Source organism: Cnephaeus nilssonii, assembly GCF_951640355.1.
Source record: "Cnephaeus nilssonii genome assembly, chromosome: 5".
In the NCBI taxonomy this organism is placed as follows: Eukaryota; Metazoa; Chordata; class Mammalia; order Chiroptera; family Vespertilionidae; genus Cnephaeus; species Cnephaeus nilssonii.
The window spans coordinates 17596483-17618719 of NC_137076.1; the positions used below are offsets into that span (position 1 = coordinate 17596483).

Below are 22237 nucleotides of genomic sequence, written 5' to 3' on the forward strand. Positions count from 1 at the left end.
TTTCAACAACTGGCAATTAGCCTTGCCAACAAGAGACCAAACCAGTGCAGCAAAGAGTGGTCTTTGCCAATTGTGCTTCCTTCCACTGAGATTCTACCCGAGTCCAGCCTGACTAGAACTGGATCTTCAGACACATGGTTACACCTGCCAAGAGGACTGTATGTGTAAGAAAGAGGAGAGAGGAGCTTTTTTACAAAAGATTGGGGAGGGGGCTTGGGGCTCAGGGGCTTCCGGACCCTCCTGTTGCTCTCTGGGTTCTATCTTCCCAGGCGAAGGCTCCAGAGGAGGTGTGAGAAGGGGGTTGTGCTTTCGTTTGCCTGGCTCTTCAGCAGAAATTCCCTTCCTCCTTCTCCCAGTCCTCCGCCGGATGTTTCTTGTGTTTTCTGCGTTCCTTGTGTGATTTGTGGTGGTGGCGCTGGTGGTGATGTTGGTGGTGGTGATGGTGTCGCCGCATCCGATGGGACCTTCTGGCTGCAGGGAAATGAAGGAAGACGGGGAAGTAGCAAAAGGTGGTGAGAAGCAGAGGCCTGATGCAGCAGGCCTCCTGGGGGGGGGGGGGGGCGGGGAGGGAAAGGGAGGAAACAACAGGCAAGCTGGCCTTTATCTGCAAGGCTGTATTCTCAGGCAGGCATTTACTCAAATCAGTGTGTATAGTCACCAGATGTTCTCACTGGAGACTACAAACAACTGGAAACGTGCTGGGTTGTCGGGGGGCAGCCACTTACGCTTGGTACAGACGATTTGGGGCCAGTCCCACTTGCCATTACTCTGGCACCGGATTACGGACATGTGGTGCTGGGTAAAGCCTTCGTCGCACCGGTAGCGTACAGTGGCGTGGACGTTATACTTGGCCTTGCGGGCACCGATGGGCGAAGCGTTCTCCACTGCTGGAGGGGGGCCACACAGCACTGGGGACGGGGGAACCTCCAGTTAGTGGCCACAACGGGGGATGAATGGTTTCCTCTCTGGTTAGGAATGACACACCTATCCAGGTTCTGCCCTTTGCCCAGCTGTGACCTCCCAGGGCTAGCAGTGACTGTGTCTGTCTCTTCCACCCAGACCCGGAGCCCCTTCCAGGCAGGAACCTCCTGGACACATCCCACCCCCCAATTCGTATGCATGCCAGGGAGGAAGGAGAAGGGAGGTGAGAATAATTTGAGCAAATGAAAGGAAGTAAGGGTATGATAATTGGCAAAGAAATGGAAGCAAGAATGAACAGAACTATAAGAGAAAGGTGGTCACAAGAATGCATGTAAATGTTTCCTTAATATGTAAAGAACTCTTACAAATCAGTAAGACCAACAAGCTAATAGAAAATTAGGCAAAGGAGATGAACTGGCAGGTCACAGGAAAATAAATACAGATAAATAGCCTACCAATATATGAATAGCTAGTCATTCTCATCCTTGAAGATGTGCAAACTACAGTAACATTGAGATACTCTTTTTTCATCACGTAGATGAACAAAAAATAAAAAGTTTGAGAATGCATCAAGTTGTCAAGGATGGGGGAAAAATGGGCACTCTCATACAGTGCTGGAGAGTGAAAATTGGGTGGGGCTGACTTACATTTACACACTTAATGAACCCGGAATGTGAGCCACGGGAGGGCGAGGGGGCAGGGTGGCAGCGTACCTGTGCCCTTCTTACAGACATAGGGGAGGTTGTAGTTGCAGGGAACGTCGTTCCAGCGCCCACTTTCATGTGCCACCATCACCACACAATCCTCCCCGCCCGCGAAGAAATTGTCCGGCTGGTTCTCTCTCCAGTTCTCATATTGCTGCAGAAACGTAGAGCAGGAAGGGGGTGCTCAGGGAACCAGCATCTGGCCTCAGACTCTGGCACTGTCCACTGTGGGGCTCCCCTGGTCAGACCACTCAAACTCTTAGGGACTCAGTGTTTCTATCTCTAGAATGGGCACTGTTCTGCCTGCCCTGCGGGTGACTGCCAGTGCGACTTGAGTCACCCCTCCTCTGGCTGGGAGGCTGCCGTGCCATCTTCCCTCATACCCCTGCCTCCTGTCTTGCTCCCTGACAGCCTGTTTCCAATACGGGTCACTCACTGTTAGATGAACAGTTGAACAAAAGGAGGCCTCAGCCGGGAAGTCCATGGTGGCTTCCCTGAGGAGGCAGCAGGAGAGCTGAAGACTCCAGGAAAAGAATGATGCAGACAGAGAACAAGCAGAGGAAGCAGCTAGTGCAAAGGCCCAGAGGCAGGACTAAACCTGTCCTGTTTGCGGAATGGAAGAGAGGCCAGTGGGGCTGAAGATACTTGATGGAGTTTGGGTGTGGTCAGAGGGTGGGCAGGGCCAGTTCTTGGGGTAGAGGAGAAGAGGTGGATTCTTCTTCAATTATGGTAAAATACATATAACAAAATTTACCATTTTAATACTTTTTTTGATTAATCCTCAATTGATATTTTTTGTATGTTTTTACTGATTTCAGAGAGAGGAAGGGAGAAAGAGAAAGAGAGAGAGAGAGAGAGAGAGAGAGAGAGAGAGAGAGAGAGAGATCAATGATGAGAGAATCATTGATCGGCTGCCTCCTGCACACCCCCTATTGGGGATGGAGCCCACAACCCAGGCATGTGCCCTGACCGGGAATCAAACTGTGACCTTCTGGTTCATGGGCCAACGCTCAACCACTGAACCACACTGGCCAGACTCAGGGATATTTTTCCATTGATTTTTAGAGAGTGGAAGGGAGCAGCGAGAGGAGGAGAGAGAAAGAAAAGAAACTTGGATGTGAGAGAGACACATCAATTGGTTGCCAGGAATTGAACGTGTAACCCAGGTACATGCCCTTGACCCTTAGATGTGCAGACCGACGCTTTAACCACTGAACAACACCAGCCAGGACTCATTTTAATAATTTTTAAGTGTTCAGTTCATTGCTATTAATTAGGATCCACAAAGTTGTACAACCATCACCACTGTCCGTTGCCACAACTTTTTCGTCACACCAAACAGAAACTCATCCCCATTAGCAGTAACTCCCCATCTCCCTCCCCCAGCCCCTGGCAACCACAAATCCACTTCCTGTCTATATGTGTTTGCCTGTTCTGGATATTTCATATAAATGGAATCATACAATATGTGTCCTTTTAGGTCTGGCTTCTTTCTTAGATCACCCTTTTTTTTTTTTTTTCATTCATTTTGAGAGAGAGAGAGAGAGAGAGAGAAACATCGATTTGTTCCTCCACTTATCTATGCATTCATTGGTTGATTCTTATATGTGCCCTGACTGGGGATTGAACCTGAAATTTGGTGTATCGGAACAACACTCTAATCAACTGAGCTACCTTGACACGCCTGGCTTCTTTCACTGAGCATCATGTTTTCAAATTTTATCCACATTATAGTGTGTGTCAGTGTTTCATTCCTTTTTCATTGTATTTATTGTTTGCTTGGACCACATTTTGATTTTGTGTATGTATTCATCTGTTGATGGACATGTGGGTTGCTCCTTCTGGCAATAATGACTAGTGCCGCTGTGATCATGTGTGTACCAGTGTCTGAGTCCCTGCTTTCACTTCTTTTGGGCACATACCTAGGAGTGGAATTGCTGGGTCTTGTGTGAATTCTATGTCTAACTTTTTGAAGAACTGACAGACTGTTTTGCTTAGCATGAGGAGGTGGGTCTCTATCTTGAGAACCATGGGGGAGTCTGACAGGGCTTGAAGCAGGGAAAATCTTGATCTGATGTATGGTTTTTATTTTATTTTATTTTTAAAATATATTTTTATTGATTTCAGAGAGGAAGGGAGAGGGAGAGAGATAGAAATATCAATGATGAGAGAGAATCATTGATCAGCTGCCTCCTGCACGCTCCCCACTAGGGATCGAGCCCACAACCCGGGCATGTGCCCTTGACTGGAATCGAACCCGGGACCCTTCAGTCCGCAGGCCGATGCTCTACCCATGAGCCAAACCAGCCAGGGCTGATGTATGGTTTTTAAAAGGTCCCATGATCAAGGTTTCCCTCAGGGTGTTGAAAATATTCTGGAACCAGATAGAGATGGTGGTTGCACAATGTTGTGAATATACTAAATGCCACAGAATTATACACTTGAAAATGATTAATTTTATTATGTGAATTTCACCTCAATTTTTTTTAAAATCCCCCTGGTCACCAGGTAGAGAGGCAGGAGTGTAGGTAGCAAGTGTGTTTGTGTGTGTGTGTGTGTGTGTGTGTGTGTGTTGGGGGGAGGGGGTTGCTGCAGGGGTCCCAGTGGAGACCGAGCAGGCGGGGGCATGTAGGGAAATGGGAGTATCTCAGAGCCTATGGCTGGAGGACCCGGCGATATGAGCAAAGGCGTTGTCCCCAGTCCTGGGTTTCCAGCTTCAGTCACTGGGTAGATGGGCCCTCTACCTGGCTAGGAAGTCGGGTGCTTTGGGGCCTCACTAAAGCTCACCTGCCACTCCAGACCTCTGATGGCTCATTTGCGTAAGAGGGTAAAGTGAAGCCAGAGCAAAGGGCATGGGGCTCACCCATATCCCGCTGTTGTAGGTGGGACCCAGTCAGCAGCCTGGTAGCAGAGACCCAGGCTCCCGCCACTCACCAGCCCTGTGTTGTCCGTCCACTGGAAATCCCTCTCCACGATCCTGTCATTCAGGCCAATCCACGTGTTTTCACGCCCAAAGCCTGCGGGGTTGGGGGGTTTTCAGGACTGGGTGCCCGCCTCTCCCCAATGCCTAGGGTGCCAGCTGGAGGTGGGGTGGGGGTGGAGGGGAGGACCCAGCCCTTCCTTTGCCTGGAAGTGGCCTGGAGGGGAGAGGGGATGGCGGTGGAAGGATGGAGGTGGGGTAGGAGCCAAAGGCAGGAGGGGTGGGGGAGGACCCAGACCCTCCCTCAGCCTGGGCACAGGCCGGAAGCCGGGTTCCCCCCATTTCCCAGTAGGCTGGGGCTCTGGCTGCTCTCTAGCCTGGGGGGTGGGGGTGGGGCACGAAAAGGCTGTTATTTGGCACTCGTTTTGCCACAAATATGTGGCTTAAACAAATGGCCCGAGTAAGACATAAACAAAGACAGTCGTATCTTTGCAGAAATGAGAGTAAGGGACAGGAAAGCCCACAGGCGTCTCTAGACAGGGCAGCGGGGAGACTCAGTGAACCGGGTAGTCACTGAGGCTGGAGGAGGGAGAGGAGGAGATTTGATTGCAGTGAGGAAAAGGAAATGAGCGACCCAGGGAATGAACAAAAGAATTAGGAGATGGGGGTGGGGAGGGTGGGGGAGTAGTGGCCACCCCAGGGCTGGGCCCCTCCAGGAGTCACAGATGAGGCCCCCACTGAGACTGGTCAGATGCTTCTGAGCAGGGGCCTCTGGAAACTGCAACTGCCCAGCGAGATGGAGGACCGTGTCCTGAGATATTTCCGAGGACAGTTCCCACCCATGTATGTTTCCCCAATGAATTATTTTAAAAGCAAAGAAAGAAAGAGAGGAAGGAAGGAAGGAAGGAAGGAAGGAAGGAAGGAAGGAAGGAAGGAAGGAAGGAAGGAAGGAAGGAAGGAAGGAGAAAGAAAGAAAGAAAGAAAGAAAGAAAGAAAGAAAGAAAGGAAGGAAGGAAGGAAGGAAGGAAGGAAGGAAGGAAGGAAGGAAGGAAGGAAGGAAGGAAGGAAGGAAGGAAGAAAGAAAGAAAGAAAGAAAGAAAGAAAGAAAGAAAGAAAGAAAGAAAGAAAGAAAGAAAGAAAGAAAGAATTGGGGGATGGGATAGGGGAAATGTGAGTAAATGGATGGATGAACAGACGGTAGAAAGGATAATGAATGAATCCATAAATGCCGGATTTAATTAATGTGATACTCTTCCTAGGTCTCTGCACAGCTCCTTGCTCATTTTATCCCACACATCACAGATGCTTCCCCATCGCCCCCTATCCCCTGGCCATTTTATTTGTCATCAGCATACTTAGGACCAGCTAAATTATAGTATAGACGTATTTAATTAGATATTTACTCCCCCACAAGAATGTTATTCCCTGAGGATGGGACAATGTGCATCTTGCTCACTGCTGTGTCCCAGAGCAAGTGCTTGGTAAATATATGATGAATGAATGAATGAATAAAGTGAATGTATGAATTAACAAATGAATACACAGACATGGAAATTATTAAGTGGCCATGGCTTGCACTAATGAACAGAGTTTCAGAAAGGTGGTGTCTTCAGGATCCTGGGGACTTCCCTGGCAAAAAGGACTGCAGGGCCACCCTGACCCCCCCACAGTCCCTACTGTTAATGAAGTTGTGTTCCTCAGGTGAGTGGATGCTGGTCAGGTGGCCAGCTCGGCGGCGACAGTCCCTCTCGGCATCCTCCCACGCCCGCCGATGGGCAAAGTACCGGTAGCAGTGGCCCTGGAACTTGTGCCAGCCGCGGTCACAGCCCTCCGTGTCTGGGAAGCAGGAAGGGAGTGTGAGGGGGGCTGGCCTTGGCCTGAGAAGTCTGCCCTGCTGGCCATGAACACAGCCAGTCTGCCAGAGAGAGGGCCTGTCCAAGGTCATTGTGGGGCTAGGTCACCCCTTTCCCTGGGCCAAACCCCCACCCCCTGAGGCTCTGTCTCCCCCTTTCAGCTCCCCCTCCCATATTCACTTCTTTCCTTTGTTTCTGGAAGAGATTCAACTGGGAGATCTTTACACCCATCCCCTCTCCTCCCACCTCTGATGTCTCCTCTGATCTGCAGGACCACACCCTCAGTGTGGACCTGGGAACTCAGGAAATGACCTCAGAACGGCCTGAAATTTCCCTCCTGGCAAAGGGCTCAAATAGACATTTCTCCCAAAAAGATAGACAAATCACCACGAAGCACATGAAAAGATCATTAGTCATTAGGAAATGCAAACCAAAACCACAATGAGATGCCACTTCACACCCACTAGGACGGCTACTAGTATAATTTTCAAAAAGGAAAGTAACAAGTGCTGGTGAGGCTGCGGAGAAGTTGGAATCCTTGTACCCTGCTGGTGGGAATGTAAAATGGGCAGCCACTGTTGAAAACAGTCTCATGGTTCCTCAAACAGTTAAACATAGAATTACCATGTGACCCAGTCATTCCAGTTCTAGGTATAAACCAAAAAGAATGGGGGGTAGGGGGTAGGGGGGAAGAATAGAAAACAGGTGTTCTGCCCTGGCTGGGTGGCTCAGTAGGTTGGGTGTTGCCCCATGCACCAAAAGGTTGCCGATTCGATTCTGGTCAGGGCACATGCATATGGGTTGCAGGCTTGATCTTTTAGTAGAGGGCATGCAGGAGGCGGCCAATTGATTTTTTAAAAAATATATTTTATTGATTTTTTACAGAGAGGAAGAGAGAGGGATAGAGAGTTAGAAACATCGATGAGAGAGAAACATCGATCAGCTGCCTCTTACACACCCCCTACTGGGGATGTGCCCACAACCAAGGTACATGCCCTTGACCAGAATCAAACCTGGGACCCTCGAGTCCGCAGGCCGACGCTCTATCCACTGAGCCAAACCGGTTTCGGCCAATTGATGTTTTGATCTCACATTGATGTTTCTCTCTCTCTCCCCCTTATCCCCCCCCCTCAAATCAATAAAAATATTTTTAAAAAGAAAACATATTCAAACAAAAACCTGTACATGAATGTTCATAGCAGTACTATTTATATTAGCCTCAAGGGGAAAGCAACCCAAATTACCATCAATTGATGAATTGATAAGCAAAACGGTCTATCCATACCATGAATATTATTCAGCCACAAAAAAGAATTTAGCACTGACATATGCTACATGTGGGTTAACCTCAAAAACATGACACTGAGGAAAAGAAGCCAGACACAACAGGACACATCATGTGTGATTCCATTTATATGAAATGTCCAGAACAGGCAAATCCACAAAGACAGAAAACAGATTAGTGGTTGCCAGGGTTGGGTAGACGGGGAATGAAGAGTGACTAGTAATGGGGCAGGGTCTCCTTTTAAAGTGAGGGAAATATCTTGGGACTTGCTAGAGGTGGTGGCTGTAAAACATTGCAAATGTACTGCATTCCTTTTGAAGTGTGCAGTCTAAAAAGGTTAATTCTATGTTGTGCGAATTTTATCTAAAAACAAAACAGTTTGCCTCCAACAGTCTGCCTATTGGACTCACAGTCATGGAACCAGAGAGGGAGACCTGTGGCCCGGCACCCACATCCCCTCCTGTTTCTGGGGTCTCAGCAGAGACTCACCTTTCTCACAGAGGCTGCCCCCATAGCTTGGGAGGCAAAGGCAGATGAAGGCGTTGACCTCATCGATGCAGGTACCTCCATTCTCACAGGGACTGGAGACACAGTCGTCGATGTCTGGAGGGGAGAAGGAGGGGCTGAGTCAGAGGTCAGCCTCCCCACAGGCAACCCTTGGCTCCCAGGCCCCACAGGAAACCAGGCAGAAGATGGGGTCATGACCCTGCCATCCATCCTGGACCTAAGTGCAGCAGCAGTGGTCTGCACCAATGGCTCCGTGCCTCTGGGGGTCAAGAGGGTGGAGCCTCGCATGAGGAACATAACGGCATTAATGAGAGCAGATGTCACTGAGTTGGCTGGGGGCCAGGTGTGCAGAGCATTCCACCTGACGCCAGAACAATGAAGGTTATACTCTTGCCAACAGACCCAGAGAATGTCGAAGCTTGAGGGTCTTTTTGGAATGTGGAACCTAGGGAAACTGGGTCCAGAGCATTTGCCAGGAACAGGGAGTCAGAAAACTGTTTGTAGAGACAGCTATCCGGTTGAACTTCCTCTTCTACCACCCCTGTGTAGACAGTGCTTGAGGCATGTACGATACCACTTCCACTCTCTGAGACCCAGTTTTGGTTTGTTTTGCAGCGTTAATAATAATGGCACCTCCTCATTTGGAGAGTCAATGGAAGAGCTCAAGAGTTTATATCATTGCCCAGCTGGCGTGGCTCAGTGGCTGAGCATTGATCTATGAACCAGGAGGTCACGGTTCTATTCCCGGTCAGGGTACATGTGCGGGTTGTGGGCCGATCCCCAGTGGGGGTGCGTGCAGGAGGCAGCAGATCAATGACTCTTTCTCATCATTGATGTTTCTATCTCTTACTCCCTCCCCCTTCCTCTCTGAAATCAATAAAAACGTATTTAAAATAAGAGAATTAATATCATTTATATTTATTGTTTTACTATAGGCCTGGTGCATGAAATTCGTGCACTGATAGGGTCTCTAGGCCTGGCTGGCGATTAGGGCCGATCAGGGCCTTCCTTCCCCCGGCTGCTGGCTGCCGGCCAGGACCTTCCTTTGTTTCGCGCTGCCCCCTGGTGGTCAGCGCACTACATAGCGAGCAATCAAACTCCCAGTCGGTTGAACTCCGGAGGGGACAATTTGCATATTAGCCTTTTATTATATAGGATTTCTATTATTAATATAGTTGTGAAGGTTGTGAAATTGATGAGATGATGAACAGAGCTCAAGAAATTGTATATTTACTGTTCTAATTTCATAATTTGTCATATTTCTTATGTTGGGGTTTGGGGCTAATATCCAACCGTTCTGCTGGTGGCACCTGCACCCCTGCCCACCCAGGAAAGGGTAAGATTCCTGGAGCCCGTGGAAAGAAGGAGCCTGAACCTTATCATCTCTCTACCTTCCTTTACCCCTGCCTGGTAGTAATGGGAGGCAGCACGACAGAGCCTCAGCCCCCAGGATGAGAGCTCAGTTGGCTGGTGCTGGGCCAGATTTACTGGAGCGAAGGAGCAGGGAGGAAAGGAAGCATGTGAAGCCAGCATTTTGTGAACCCTGAGTTCTCATGGGGTTGGCTGCTGTGGTAAACAAACCCAGGGCCCTGGAGTCAGACAAGTCCAGGTTCTGATCCCGAGTGCGGGTCACTCACCAATCTCACAGTTCTCTCCAGCGAAGCCCTGGTCACAGCTACAGCCATATAGGGTGCCATTGGCTTTACAGGTGCCCCCGTGCAGGCAAGGGTTGTTCTCGCAGGGATCCGAGGGGGCTGCAGGATAGATAGGCAGTTCAGGGAACAGTCAGAACACCAGACCTGCCTTCCTGGAATCCAGAACTCAGGCACCCGAGGCCCTCTGGCTCAGTCCCTCTCTGTGGAGTCCCCTCTAAAACTTCCCAGCAGGTAATCACCACCTTCCTCTCATGTGCCCCTGTGACAAGTTTACTTCTTCCAGAAATTGCTCCCAAAGCATCTGTGGGCTGCCTTGCCAGTGAAGAGTTCTTTCTCTGACTGAACTGGAATGGGCTTCCCAAAGCTTCTCTTAAAAAGTCATCTTCTAGCCCTAGACAGTTTGGCTCAGTGGATAGAGCGTTGGCCTGCGTACTGAAGGGTCCCAGGTTTGATTCCGGTCAAGGGCACATGCCCAGGTTGTGGGCTCAATCCCCAGTAGAGGGCGTGCAGGTGGCAACCAATCGATGACTCTCTCTCATCATTGATGTTTCTATCTCTCTCTCCCTCCCCCTTCCTCTCTGAAATCAATATATATATTTTAAGTCATCTTCTAGAACATGGATTTAAGTGCCCTGCCTGACTTGTCCTTTTCTTCTGGACATACCCTGCTGGCCATTGTATTTCTCACAATTTGGAGCACAGAGGTGAACATAAGGTTCTAGATGGTGAGGTATGAACAACGCTAGGAAGAATGGGAACCAACATCTCCTTCATTTGGGCTCAGCCTCTTTTAACGTAATTTCAGGAGTTACAGTGTAGAGAGATTATGGATTATCATGGTTATAACCATGGACTTTGGAGTCAGAGAGTTTCGTTCAATCCCTGGCTCTGCCCCTCAGGAGGGGACCCCAGGAAATTGCTTCTCTGAATTTCAGTTGCCTCATCTACAAAATGGAAATAAAAATAGTTCACCTCTCCCTCACAGTCCTCACCATAATGCCATATCTGGCTCTGTGTATATTAGTCAGGGGCCTCCTGAGGGGTCTCAGCATGCTCAGCATTCACCGGGCACCCAGGGTGCATTTAGGAATGTGGGTCCCTGTCCCCCTCTCCCATTTCCCCCATCAGCTGGGTTTCCCTGCAGGAAGGAGGATCTCCCGTCCCCATCTCAGGGACCCAGATGCCTTGGTGGGTGTTCTCCACTCTAAAGACTGGGAGGGGCAGCTCAAGAACCCCCAGCCAACCCCCTTCCCTTGTCAGGGCACCCACCACGTCCACCACAGACACTGGAACTGAGGTCCAGAGAGGGGAAGGGCTTGGTTCGGTGCTACATAGTGGGACAATACAAGAGCAAAACTGACTTCCTGGGCTCCGGTAGCCCAGTTTAAGGCCCTCTTTCCAGCCCCTATAACCTAGAATGTGTTTCTATTTTGGGCTTGTCTAGAGCCTCACAGGAAACTGAGGTGGCAACAAGCTGTCACCAATTCCTAGGTCTCCTGGCCTCCACTCTCACCCTCAACAGGCTATTCCCCCATAGCTGCCAAGGGAGCCTGTGTAAACCGGAGCCAGGCCATGCCCCTCCTCTGCCCAGTTCCTTCCCTGGCTCCCCATTGCCCTCAGGGGACAGGCGAAGTCCTCCCTGCTACCCACAGGGCCCTGTGAGATCTGCCTAACGTCCCCCTGCCCTCCCTCTTGCTCTCTCCCTTGCTCACTCTGCTCCAGCCACACTGACCTTGCTGTTCTTACATGCCAGGCAGGGCTCTGTCTCAGGGCCTTCACATCGACTGTTCCCTTTGGCTGGCACACTCTTTCCCCAGATTTCTGCATGGCTCCTCCCTCACCTCCTTCAGGATTGCTCAAATGTCATCTGATAGGAGAGGCCTCTCTGATTCCCCTTCCAGAACCAGAAACCGCTCACTGGCATCTCCCATCCCTTGTTTCACTTGTCTCTTTGCCCAATCACTTTATATATATATATATATATATATATATATATATATATATATATATATATATATATATATAATTGATTTCAGAGAGGAAGGGAGAGGGAGAAAGAGATAGAAACATGAATGATGAGAGAGAATCATTAATCGGCTGCCTCCTACACGCCCCCCCACTGGGGATCAAGCCCACAACCCAGGCATGTGCCCCTGACCAGAATCGAACCCAGGACCCTTCAGTCCACAGGCTGACACTCTCTCCACTGAGCCAAACCAGCGGGCTGCCCAATCACTTTCTAACCTCCAATGTCATTTAGTTATTTATTAGGATCACTGTTATGTGTTTGTGCCTCCCCCAGAGCGATGATGTTCCACATAGCAGCCAAATATAGCTTTTAAAGTCTAAATTAATTAAAAGCAAATGAAAGTACAAATGTAGTTCCTCAGTCTCACTAGCCACTTTCAAGGGCTTAGTAGTCATGTGTGGCTGGTTGCTAGTGTATTAGACAGCATAGCTCCATCATTGGGAAAGTTCTAGAGTGCTGCTCTAGAATGTCAGCTTCCAGAGGGCAAGTGACTTGGTCTCAGCCTGGGGCCTGGAGCATAGCCGGCACTAAATAATTGCTTGCTAACGGAATGAAGGTAGCTGCTGGCCTTCCTGTAGGGACAGAGGCCGATCCCTGGGGTGGTGGCATGTGCCCCCAGGGATTGCCAGGGGGGCCTGTGGCCGTGTCTGTCCTGTGTGTGCACATGCGCAGGACTGCTAGGCATGGGAATATGTGAGCCCTGCCAGGTGACCCAAGCTGCCGACAGCTGCCCACGGACTGGCGGTGACTCAGTCGCTCACTGGTGCTGCATTTATTTTTGGCTTCATTAGCATTTCTGCAGCAAGCATAGGGTGGATAGGCACCCAGATCCCCTACCCCCCTACCCGCCACCTCCCCAGCGCTGCCTGCCTTTCTCCAACCCTACTGCCACTGGCTCCAAGGCAGACCCAACCAGGCTTACCTTTGCACCACTCTCATGGTCTACCGCCCACCTTTCGGACTCCCCTTTTCTAGCTCCTTTGACATTGAACCTCCTTCCTGATGCCCATCCCCTACAGCTAGTCTCTGCTCTGCTCCCTCCAGAGCAAGCTCACCCCTCCCAAAACCTCAGGGGTTTTTTTAGTGTGTGTGATTTTTAAACGCCAATGAAATACATGTTGTGCAGCCTAGTGGTTGAGACAGAGACCATGTTGTTAGTTGGCCTGATTCAAAACGTAGCCTTAACAGTCCCAGCTGCATGATTCTGCACAAGTCACTAGACCTCCCTGTGCCTCAGTCTCCCCATGCTAAAGTGAAGATCATACTAGAACTTGTTCCACAAGGACATTAAAAGGATCAATCAAGATGATTCCAGTAAAGTGCTCAAACAAGCCAAGTACATGGGCAGTCACCAGTAAGCATCAGCCTTTATCAATTCATGTATCCATGTCTGCCTGCCTCCTGAGCATCTAAGAAAAGAAAATCTAGCCTGGAACACAGCTCAGAGGTGACAGGGTTGGTGATGAAACCCTGTACCTGCTATTCCCATCATGCACACTTTGCCTTCAAAAAAGAAAGGAAGTGTAAAACCAATTGTGTTAATAAGTGTTTTTGCAACTAAAAAAAAAAAAGTGCCTTTTAATTAGATGCTGGTGTTTTTAAAAGCTCATTTGACACAAAAAAAACACACCAACAAAAACCGCTCAATATGCAGGACCTAAAAAAAGGCCTAGCCCGGCCAGCATGACTCAATGGCTGAGCGTGGATCTAACCCAGGAGGGCATGGTTCAATTCCCGGTCAGGTCATATGCCCAAGTTGTGAGCTCTATCCCAAGTGGGGGGCATGCAGGAGGCAGCTGATCAATGATTCTTTGTCACCATTGATGTTTCTATCTCTCTCTCCCTCTCATTTCCTCAATAAAAAAAATATATATATTTCTTAAAAAAAGGGGCCAGAATTTGCAGGAGAGCTTCGGGCAGACCTGGTTCCAGGAGAACAGGGTGGTAGCTTTTTCTGGATTCTGCTGAGCACAGAGCAGCTGAGGCGTATGCAGCCTTGGGCTCCCTCTGAAGTCTGGCCACTGACTAGCTGGTAGCGACATTCCTCCCTGAGTTTCAGTTTGCTGTCTATACCACTAGGCTGTCCAATACTCCAACCCCTTCCCAGTGCCCACTTTTCCTGTGGCTCAAGGTCCCCCAGAAAATGCACCTCTGAATCCCACTATGCCTCCTCCATCCGGCCCCACCTGGGGGCGGGGTGTCTGTGTCGAGCTCTGTCTTTCCCAGACTGAAGGCCCGCATCACTGAAGGCCGGCTCCCAGCATTGTATAGCACTGCCTAGCTCTGTGTGGCCATGAGCATGAGTTGTTAATTGAACCAAAATCTAACTCCGCTCAACACCTCATCCTTCCCCCATCACTCACTGTGCCTTAAAACACATCAGCTTGTTCTCCGACCTTTGCCCAGGCTGGTGCCTCTGCCAGGAACATCCTTTCTGCAATCCAACTCACCTGATAAGTTCCCACCTGCAACGTTATTCCTGCTAGAAACCTTCCCAGGCCCCCGGGAACAACCCTTTCTCCCGACCCCGAGCTCCCCTGGCCCCTGGTCCCCAAGCCCTGACCACAGTGGGCTGATGAGGCTACAAAATTTGAACTCACTCTGCTCTGCGCTCCCGTCTGCAGGGGTCCCTGGCAGGGCCGGCTCCTCTCCACTCGATGCCTCCTCCACACTGGCACTTCCTGCAAGGACCTCCAGCTCAAACTTGTCCAGGACCCGAGGGGCAGGCAGCAGAGTGCTGGGGGAGTCCCATAGCACTGTTGGCTCCCCTGAGGACACTGACACAGGCTTGTCCATGCTGGCCACCGTAGGTGTCCAAGGAGGAAGCGTGGGATCCCCCAGGGGGATGCCCTCAGGTGGAGGGACCAAGGCTTCCAGTGTTCCCTGGGTCACCATCTGGCCCTCTGGCTCTGGGTGGGGTTGGGAGCTGGAGGAGTCCATTGTGGACGTGGCCAGGACCCCGCCCTTGTCCCCCTGGTCCAGGGACACGAGGGACATCACTACCTTTGTATCCACAGCCACTTGAGGGCTCATGGTGGGGCGTTCAGCTCCTTCAACCATGAGGGATCCAGATTCCCAAATCCTACCAGCATCGCTGGGGTCCACTGTGGCTGTATCTGTGGGACCCTCTGTACCTCCTTCATCAGTAGCAGCCCAAGTCTCCAAACTCAGGGAAACTCTGGGGTCCCCCGACGGTGCAGAGGAGGTGTGGGGGTCCAGCTCTTTGATGTGCAGTGAGGGCCACGTGCCCTGTGCCTCTTCCACAGGGGCCTGTGAGCTGGAAGTGGGGCTCTCTGCTGTGCTGAAGACCCCATGCTCAGACCCTGAGATTCCTCTCCCTCCTGTGGGCTCAGTTGCCATCTCTGTGAGGGTGAAATCTGCTGCCATATTCCAGTCCACAGAAGCCTGTGGGCTGGATCTGGGGTGCTCAGCTTTGTTGAGTCCAGTGGGGCTGGTCCCCCCAGTTTCTCCAAAGTCTTCCCTGGGGGCATTAGGACTGGTTCTGGTTTGTGTGTCCGTGGCTACCTGTGAGAGGGTTGTGGGACTTCCTGCTCTGTGGTCACTGAATGTCAGGAACACGGCCTCTTGACCTTGTCCTGTCAGGCCCAAGGAGGGGGGCAAGGAATACATCTCTGGATGGGTGGGGTCCTGGGGACCAGCCTGGGTCTCTGAGGGCAGGGAAGGTAGGGCAGAGGGCATGGCCTCACTATGACCCTTTACCCCATTGGTCTGGGTAGGGAGGGGTGTAGGATGTGGTAGGAGCCACACTTTGGGAGCACGAAGCATGGCCATGACAGGGAGGTCTTGGGAAGTGACCATGGGGGACACCTCCCAGGGGACACTACTGGGATCTTCTGAGGGGCTGGGAGCCAGAGCAGTGGCCTCTGAGGGGGACCAGGGAAGTTTGAGGGTATCAAGCCTCACACTGGGGCCCTTGGCTTCCTCCAGCTCGAGGCCAAGGGCCCTGCTGGGGCCTGGGATGCTGGGTGTCACCACTGTTGGGGGCCACAGCCAGGGCTCTGGGGGGCTCCTGCCACCAGGGGAACCTGCAACAATATCAATAATAATAATTATCTCTCAGCGGCTCCTTCCGTTGAGTGTTTCCTTGGTTTAGACTGGGGAGGAGAGGGCTTCTAAGGCCAGGGGACCCAGCAGGGATTCAGAGCCTCCTCCCCCTGCCCCCCTGTCACCCCCTCATGTCCCACCTCCTCCTTGGACCCCACTCACCAGCTCCAGGCACATCCACTTCATTGGACAGCACAGCCCAGGGCCTTTGGCTCCTGTCACTCCCTGAGGAGTCTGTGGCTCCGGTGGCCAGGGGAGGCTCCACATGATTCCCAGCAGCCTCTGGGGTGGGAGGCTGGGCACTGACCTCAAGCCTTCCCTCCAGCCCTTGCTGGGATTCCTGTTGTTGAAAGTGGCGCCCGTTCAACCCTTTAAAGCGACCCCGCCTCTTGGGCTTGAGGTTGGCTGGAGTGGCCTTGCTGTGCGTGCCAGCTGAAGTGCCTTCCTCCAGGCTGCTGGGGGATGGGGCCACGGTGCTCAGCCACACCTCCTTAGTCTCCGGGGAAGGCCTTGAGGCTAGTGTGGGAACCCCAAGGGCAGGGCTGGGGGTCTCTTGAGACTCCTGCTTCTCTGCCAAGATTAGAGGCTCTTCCTCCCCACTGGACAGCAGAGGCTCCTGGAAGTCAGGGGTGACCACTTCCCCTTCCCCCAAGCTGGGCTCCAGTTCCCTGGCTGGAGGCCCTTCTGCCGATAGAATCTCCCCCTCATCCCCAGATGAGGGCGTCTCTGGGTCTCCATGTTGTGGAGTAGGGTAATGAGCTGTGGTAGAAAGTAGAAGAGGTTGTATTAGGCTCAGGGGCTGGGAAGTTCTTCCTGAAGTCTACCCACATTCTAACACACTGCCATATAGACCTGTGTATCTCTGTCTCTCTGTGACCCCCTATCTCTCTGGGTGGTTTCTGGAATCCCCCAGAAGGAGAGAGGGTGGTGCAAAGTTATTATCCCCACTGTTCAGGCTTGCACCCACTGTCAAGGTCAGAGCCAACTGGTCCCAGTAAAGGGTCAAGAGATAGCTTGGCTCATGGGTGAAGCTCAGGCCAGTGGTCGGTCACCTCTCCCCTTGACTCCTCCCCCAGGGAGGGAGCAGAAAGCGCCTAATGGGCGTGGCCTTTTAACCAAGGGACGCCACCCCCTTACGTGGAAGACTTAACTCTTTTTTTTTTTTTAAGACTTAACTCTTCTGAGTTGAAGTTTGCAGCTTGAGGCTGTGGCTCCACCCCAAGTGCAAGGGTCGTCCCTGGTTCGGTCCCTGGGAATGTGGCCTGGCCCACGGGGCGTGGCTAGTCGAGCTCTCTCTTTCTCAAAGGGTGCTTCTGAGCGTGGTTCCAGGTAGGAAACGCTCCATACAGGGACGCGTCTTTCAGGGACTCAGGGCTTATAGCCCACCACCTCCTAACAAGACTTCCAGCCAGAGCTTGGGGCCCGTTCTACCCCGCAGCGTGGGGCTCCAGGGGAAAGCCCGTCTCAGGTGCATGGCCTTCAGCCGGGGTGTGGCTGATCGCGGTGCAGTTCCTTCGCGTCCCTCCCAGCCCAGATTCCCCCTCCACCGGAAAGCAAAGCTCCCGGGGGCGTGGCCTTTACTGGGGTGAGAGCCCTTGGGCAAGGTCATCAGTGACGCACCCTCGGGGGCTTGACCTCCAGGGACACACTCCCCCGGGCGTGGCCCCGCACGCACCACGGAAGCAGTAGGCGTCGAAGCGCGCTCCAGGTGCCGGGAAGCCGGTGCGGTTGGCGAAGCGGTAGACGGTGCGCACGCCCGGGGAGGGGCCCCCGCAGCGCCGGCGCGGCGTCTGGATCGGGTAGCGCACGCTGCCATCGGCCAGCCAGCCCGGGTCGCACTGGTCCAGGCCCTCGTGCCAGGCCAGGTGCAGTTGGCCCACGGAGGCCAGCGCGGCACCCTGGCGGCGGCACTGGGCACGAGCGCCAGCCAGGGTCAGCCGGCGGGCTGGGCCCACGTAGAAGACTTCACCTGCGGGAAGGCGCCGGAAGGAGTGAGCAGAGGTCAGGAGGGCCTAGGGGACCCTACCTGGAGCCCACCCGGGAAGTGGGGCTCACTCCAAATAAGAGGTCGCTTTAACTCCTTTTTACAAATGTGGCATTTCGGGCTTCAGAGAGAGGGAGGGGCTCGGTAAGGGGTGGTGGAAAGGAGGAGGGGGCAGAGGGGCGTAGTGAGGGGGAGAGGCTCGGGGCCTCAGAGAGGGAAGAGGTGCAGATAGAGGAAGGGACACCGAGAAGGAGAGGGGCTCAGGGAGGGGAGGAAAGCTCAGGGAAGGGGGGGGGGGGCCCACGTCTTGGCTGCAGGTTTAAAGAAGGATGAGAATTAGGAGGGATGGGGGTTGGGGAAGGTATGGGGCTCAGGGAAGGGAAGGGTCCTGTCAGCCCCAGACTTACCCCCCAGCTCACGGGCAAAGCAATACACATCATAGAGTTCCTGTGGGTCGCGCCTCCCATAGCTCCTCACCCCTGGAAGGCTGCTACGGTCACCATAGCAACCAGGACGGGACTGGGTGATAGGATACCTGACAAGACAAGGATGTGTGCTCCTGGGGCCCCCAAAAACCATCTTTCCCCAGGGGCTAGCTCTCCATTTCCCCACCCTGTGCACCCCCTCACCGAACAGTGCGGTCAGAGAGCCACCCAGCATCACAGTTGTCAAAGCCATCCTCAAAGGCAGCCTGCAGGTGCCGTGGGGCTGCAATGGTGGCTGAGCTGAGACGACAGGCCTCTTGGGCCTGGACAAAGGTCAGTGCATAGCGATCCTGGGCTGCCCGGTAGTGGAACACAACACCTGTGAAGGGACATCCAGAATAGGAGGCCAATTTATTCTGAAATCTTTAAGAACAGACCTCCTTCTGCAGAATGCCTCCCCCCCACCCCCGCTTAGTCTGATAATAATAGAACTGCTGCCCTACCCTGCCCTTCACTCAGCACCAGACATGACACTAGGGGCAGTGGTGGGGAATGAGACTGATATGCCCCCACTTCACAGATGAGGAAACTGTTAGCAATGCCCATAAAGGACTAGAATTTGTCAAATATTTACTATGTAAAAAGCATTTATAAGTATTATCTCATTGAAATTAAGGCTCAGAGAGGTTCAGTGACATGGCCATGGTCACACAGCCAGTTTGAGGCAGAGCCAGAATTCATATCCTGGAAGATCTGACTCCAAAGATAGCATTCTTCATGCCCATGGTTAGGCCCAGGAGGTGACAGGAGGTATGAAGAAGAGTGAGAGAGATCCTGCCATTTAGGAATTAAGTACATGCATTGATAGGGGAAATCACTGGCAACAGTGGAAGATCTAATGTGGTTATTGCCCAGCCTAGAAATGGAGGCATGGGGGGCTTCCTGGAGGAGGTGACATGTAAGTCAGGACAGGAAGCCTATTATTGAACGGACTTTCTGTGACTCAAATTCTGATTTAGGGATGAAAGAAATGGTTGAGCAAGATATAGGAATGAAACATTTTGCTCCATCTTATTAAACTGGGAGCCCCTAGAAGGTGGCAGCTGCATCTCAGTCATGACAGTGTCCCTGGCACCAGGCTGGCATGTGGTAGGTGCCCAATTAATATTTCTTAGGTGATATTCACCGGATGACCTTCAGGTTCAGCTCCTCCCCTTCCCGCCTTGACCCTTCCCCTGCCCTCAACTGACCGGTCACCTCCAGGGATACCAGGTCCTGTTCATCCTCGATGCCTCTCACCACCTGGCAGCGGTAGAGCCCGGAGTCGCTGGCCCTCAGGGGCCCCAGTAGCAGCGTGCCGTTGGCCCGGTGCTGGGGGTAGGCGGGCAGAGACACACGTCCCTGCCAACCCTTGGCCACTCTAACCACGTTGTTCTTGGCCACCAGGATGGGCAAGTCCTGCCACTGGCCCGATGCAGTGCGCACCTTGGTCCACTTGATCCGAGGGGCTTCTCCCGCTGCACCTGGCCGTGGCCACAGGGTGAAGAAACAGGGCAGGGCCACCAACTCCGCCAGTGCAGCTCGCACAGAACCAGACCCCACCTTCTGCATGTGGAGCCCCTTCTCAGCAGCAGCAGTGGCCACAGCAGTGGTGTCCTGAGTGCCTGGGGTGGGGGAGGTGGAGAGAGACCTAACTCAGAGGCAAGGACCAGCGGAGACTATTTCCCTCACTTATAGGTAGGGAGACAAAGGCCAGAGAGATCTGCACCCCAATCTGTGAGCAGCAGAGGAGGAAGGGGGTCAAATCCCTTTGTAATTCTGCCTCCACTCAGAGTCCAAGTCCCTGAGGCCAGTGACTCTGTGTCACTGACTCACTGTGTGACCTTGGGAAAGTCACTGTGCTTCTCTGAGACACAGTTCCCCCAGAAGTTAAGGGAGAGGTAGCCATTGGGAGAGAAATGGTGTTGCAGAGTACCCTCTATGGAACAGGCACTTTATAGATAGCAAGCAGCCCATCTGATTTTCACAACTATCTGCAGAGGTAGCCATATGTCATCATCCTCTTTGGGGGGAGGGAAACTGAGGCTCAGAGACATTATTGTACTTTCCTATGGCCACAGAGCAATTCAGGAGGCATTTCTAAAGCCTGGGCTTTTGACCACCACTGGGGAGATGCCAGAGAGATGAACACAGACCTATATTTCTATTGCCCTGTCCATGACAGACATCACTAATCAATGTGCACACTATTCTCATTCCTTTCTCTTTCCTCCCTCCTCCCTCCTCCTTCCCCCATTCCCTCTCCCTTCTCTACTCTCGTTTCCTTTCTCCCTCCCTTCCTCCCCCTCCTTTTTTTTTTTTCCCCCTCTCTAACTCATCATAGCAAAATGGTGAGAGGCAGGAACCTCCAGCTTTTGTTGGCAATGACTAAAAATAACCTCTCAGGTGTCTTGTTGGCTTTTGACTGTTCAAAGACCTTTTTCATCTATTCTCGTTTTATTCTCCACACCAAGCCAGGGAACCAGCAGGAAAAGACTCTTGAGTTAAAAAGCACTGCCCCATCTTGTCCAGACCCCAACCTCCCCCACCACACAGGCCAACTCACCCTGCTCCCCATCCACCAAGAGCAGCATCTGGAGGACCAGGAGGCCCGAGGCCCAGATAGGCATGGCCCCCATCCTGGACCTGGATCAAGAAAGAGAGGGAGGGAGGGGTGAACACAATCCCCCCAGAGAGTTGGCATGGGAAAACGAATCCCCCCCTCTGCAGATCTGGAAACTGGGACTCAGACAGGCCACTGTGTCATTCCAAGTTGCACAGGCAGCAGGCAAGGGCAGAGCCAGAATCCAAACCCAGAACCGGCTGACTCCAGAATCCCAGCAGTGATGTCTCATGGTCAGAAGTATGGATGCTGGAGTGAATCAGAACCTGGAGTTGTCTCTGTGTCTGTTCCTTGCTGTGTGACCTTGGGCAAATAGTTTAGCTTCTCTGTGTCTCAGTTTCTTCGTAGGTCAGATGGGGATAACATCAGGTACTTGAAAGGAATAGATGAGTCAATGCCTTTAAAAGGCTTAGAACTGCCTGGCATGAAAGAGTAAATTTCAGCTATTATTTTTATTATTATTATTAACCTTAACAGAGGCAAGATCAAAATCCCATTTTTCAAGTTGGCCTCCTCATTCAGGCTTGGGGTGAGGGGGAGCTCCTAAAGGGCAGCAGCCAGTCCCAGTCTGCCTGGGGTCCCCAGTCCTGGCAACAGGCTGGCCTCCAAGCCAGCCTTTAATCTGGGTTTTCTGAATGACATGATTCTCAGCTTCAGTTCCAGGATTTGATTGTCGCCAAGATTCTATTCTTGGTTTCTGGGATTTTTGAGGTCCTGCCAAGTCCCAGCTGGAGGATGGGCCTTGCCCTGCCCCTCTCCCCTCCCCCTCATTTCACACTGCCTGGCAAAGATGCCTCCTGGGTCCACAAAGACTCCAGCATGGGTCCAGCCTTCTTCAGGGTGGTGGCCCGTGGGCATAAAGTGGACAATTATTGAGTGTGAACTGCAAGCAAGGCCAATTCCAAGCACTGGGACACAGCAGTGGCCTCCCTGACCTCACATTCTTCCAGACTGGAAACCCCGGGAAGGACGCCCCTCTGGACAGACTTGCCAGGGCTCAGGAGGTGGGGGCAGATGGGGAGTTAGAGCATCACCTATAAACCCAGCCTTGCGCCTCTCTCCAATAAAATAATAACCCTGAAAGGGAAGAGTGGATGGAGTCCAGAATGAGGGGCTGTTGGGGAGAGCTGGCCCCCTCCAGAAGGCCCTTCCCACCTACCAGAGGCCTCTGATGGGAGGCTGGACCGGGACCTGTCCGTGGTGCTGAACTAGCAGTGCCCACTTTGT

General features: G+C 52.3%; 1 protein-coding gene across 1 annotated transcript; it reads right to left on the reverse strand.

Annotated features, from left to right (window-relative positions):
* Positions 1-325: 325 nt before the first annotated feature.
* Positions 326-21026, reverse strand: NCAN (neurocan; the record flags this gene model as incomplete). The annotated part of the gene is made up of 14 exons (XM_079770375.1): positions 326-471; positions 726-908; positions 1635-1779; positions 4560-4642; positions 6223-6381; positions 8173-8286; positions 9828-9944; positions 14475-15920; positions 16102-16698; positions 17615-17908; positions 18331-18458; positions 18553-18727; positions 19599-20012; positions 20954-21026. 14 exons carry the CDS (start codon positions 21024-21026, stop codon positions 326-328), a joined length of 4074 nt encoding a protein of 1357 aa, XP_079626501.1.
* Between the last annotated feature and the right edge of the window lie 1211 nt (positions 21027-22237).